The following is a 3,095-nucleotide window of genomic DNA, read 5'->3' on the forward strand; positions in this document are numbered from 1 at the left end:
GTAACCAAAAGAATTATTGGTGCTCTCGAAATCGAAGCATGTAACACATCATCTATCACAACAGTTATTTGTATGGACCTTGATGAAATGTCTTCTAATAAAATAATAAAAAATTCATGCGTGTGAAAATGAGTTATTACTACCGTTCTTTAAACAACCGTAATAATATGGTTTTATTAAAGATATATTTTGTAGGAGTAAAAACAACATTTTAATATTTTCAGTAATTTTCTATTTTATTTCAGTTTTGGATTAAAAGTTTATTAGAGTTTTTTTTCTATTTTATTTCTGTTTTGAATTAAAAGTTCAATAATTTTTTCGTCAGTATTTAAACACTTTTGCTGTGAGTTAAAGATCATCTTTTTAGATACTATAATTTAGTATTTTCTTTATTTGGTAAATTTCAGATTTATCTTACAGATTTTGTGCTAACAACTATATATTCTAAGTTTAACGCTGGTTAATCCTTAAAATTTCTTACTACGTTACTTAAATATATGTATTTATCATCGGCTTTTTTTCCTTCTCATTTACCCTTTCTCTTATTTTTTCTGCCATGAAGAAAACGCCTCTATTTCATTCCATTTTTTTAATTAAAAAGAGATTATATATTAATAATCAAAAAGAAAAGGAATTACAAGAAACACAAGAGGGGGACCAAGCCAAAACCTCTTATAGAACAAGCCTAAGCCTAGGGGTTCCCGCCTTGTCTAACAAGTAATTCAAATTAACATCACTATGCACAAAATTAAACCAAGATGAACTTTTGCTCTTTAAGCCGATATTAGCTAAATTATTCGCACAAAAATTGGCTTCACAGTATAAATGCGTGATTCTAAAATCGATGGACATAGAAAAAGCCCAACATGTAAGCCAACAAGACTTTATATTCCACGGCACTAGGTTAGGGTTTGAAAAAGCCTTAACAACAAGAACACAGTCACTTTCCAACCATAATTTAGTCCACTTCATTTGCATTGATTTCTCTATAGCAATTATGGCAGCTAAGAATCCGGCCATAGCAGGAGAACCAGCACCATTGGAGACACTGAAACTAATGATATGGTTAGCTTGTGAGTCACAGAAGATACCACTACTTGCCGTAAGTAAGGGAGAACCGGCTGCCACTCCATCGATATTACACTTGATCCAATCACCTATGGGAGGGCTCCACAACACCTCAATTGAATCCTTTTGAATCCTAGGATGTAAATTGATGGCGTTGTCAGCTGTTTTGGAAGTCAGGTTTCCTACCATCTTAGCTCTAGTAGTGATTATAGTAATACATCTTTTCCAATGAATGTGGATATTCTCAAATCTAGCCATGTTTCTCGATTGCTAGATTTGATACAGAATGAATACCAAGCAAGTTTTGATTACAGTTTTAGCTTGAGGATTCCAATTTCCATTCAGCAGCTGGACACAGTCATGAGTGGAACTAATAATGAAGGGAGAGCCAATCTGCATACTGAACCAACTCCACGCATTAACAACATAAGAGCAATTGAAGAAAAGGTGTTGGGAGTTTTCCTCACATTTCCCACAAAGAGTGCAAATGGAGGGAAAGAAAAACCCCTTAAACTCAGATTATCATCACTGGGTATTTTATTGTGTAAAAGCCTCCAAGGGAAAGACTTCCAATTGTCAGCATTAACTTCCTTTTCCAACCAATCATAAGCAATTTTAATTGACAACTTGCCATGCTCCACATGCTTCCAAGCTAATTCATCTTCAGTTTCAAGAGTTGGAATGGAGTAGGGCCTGATTTTATCCAGGAGAGAAGGAAAAGAGGTCATGATGTTTGCATGAAGCCTCCAGTTGTTTTTTTTGTTAGTGCTTTTGAGGATTGGCTTTATGTTTGGTAAAACTAATTTAGCTGCAATAGGATAAATAGAATTATAGCTTGTAAGAGAAAGCAGGTTGAGGTTCTATTTAATGGAAAAACATGTTGTGTTGAAATGTTTCAACAGCTAGAACAACATGTCGAAGAGAATGTCATGACACCAACTCATGACATCGTGTTTGAGCTGACACTTTGGATTCTGTTATAACAGAAACAGAATATTCATAAAACATTGAATCCTATGTGGATCTATATCTAAGGAGAACATTTAGGAAACTAAATGTGGAAAGATTTTATAAGAGAATCCGTTGCAAAAGTGTAACAACTTATTGTTGTTACTTGGAGCATATTTTATGGAGATATTTGTGGAGATTATCTTGGAGCTTATATTGTGGAGAAATTTTAGCAACAGTTTGTTATGTCAGTTTGTTACGATTTAAAGGTCAAAAGAATCAAGTCAGAATATTGAAGATTATGCAGTTTCTAATTATGGAGATGATTTATGAAACTTATGATTAAAAGACCTATATTTTAGCAGAAGATATCTGCTGATTTGTAACAGCAAATATAGTTGTGATTGAAAGCCCAAGTCTAGTTGGGAATAGGTTATAAATAGAAGCTTTGTAACCTAAATTTAGTACCAGCCGTAATTTTAATAATGTAGTTTTTAAGGGTTGAGTCTGTAAAGTGAACCACCCGGATTGTGGGATGGTCACTGATATGTGATTCTTGAAGCTGTTAAGCAAGAGAAGTTTAGTGTGAATCTCGAATCCTGTAGGTAAGAGATGTTGTGTTCTTGGAGGAAGCTGTTAAGCAACTTCAGGTTATGTTTGTTTGTGTATTTAGAATGTTTGTGATTAGGCCGTCGATGCAGTGCCTGAGGTGTTGACTGCTAGACATCATTGCTATGATTGGGAGTGGAATGGAGATATTCCATATTTAAGAAGAACCTAGGTAGAACGGTCATTGGGTAGTGATTAAGTGAGGAGTTATAAACTGGGAGTTTAGCTCAGAATTGATACTGCTAATAGTGGACTTCATCCCTGGCTTGGTAGCCCCTGGAGTAGGTTGGTTGAACCGAACTGGGTGAACAATTTTGTGTGTTATTTATTTTCTGCACTGTTATTTGTATTCCTATGTTGTATGTGTTATTATGTCAGATCAGATGTCATGACATCCATATATGACATCTGAGTCTGCTGTCACCAGAATTTCAGTTTTCCCAACAGTCAGCAACAGTTGTCAGAATCTT

At 34.8% G+C, this 3,095-nt stretch overlaps 1 protein-coding gene across 1 annotated transcript; it reads right to left on the reverse strand.

Annotated features, from left to right (window-relative positions):
- Positions 1-672: 672 nt before the first annotated feature.
- On the reverse strand, positions 673-1,257 carry LOC131605843 (uncharacterized). The gene has a single exon (XM_058878149.1). The coding sequence runs from the start codon at positions 1,255-1,257 to the stop codon at positions 673-675; it is 585 nt and encodes a 194-aa protein (XP_058734132.1).
- Positions 1,258-3,095: the final 1,838 nt, after the last annotated feature.

The sequence above is a fragment of the Vicia villosa genome, linkage group LG5 (genome assembly GCF_029867415.1).
Source record: "Vicia villosa cultivar HV-30 ecotype Madison, WI linkage group LG5, Vvil1.0, whole genome shotgun sequence".
Lineage (NCBI taxonomy): Eukaryota > Viridiplantae > Streptophyta > Magnoliopsida > Fabales > Fabaceae > Vicia > Vicia villosa.

What these genes read in the sequence shown, in the direction of transcription:
- LOC131605843 (XM_058878149.1), bottom strand. Translation starts at nt 1,257, where the DNA reads ATGGTAGGAAACCTGACTTCCAAAACAGCTGACAACGCCATCAATTTA.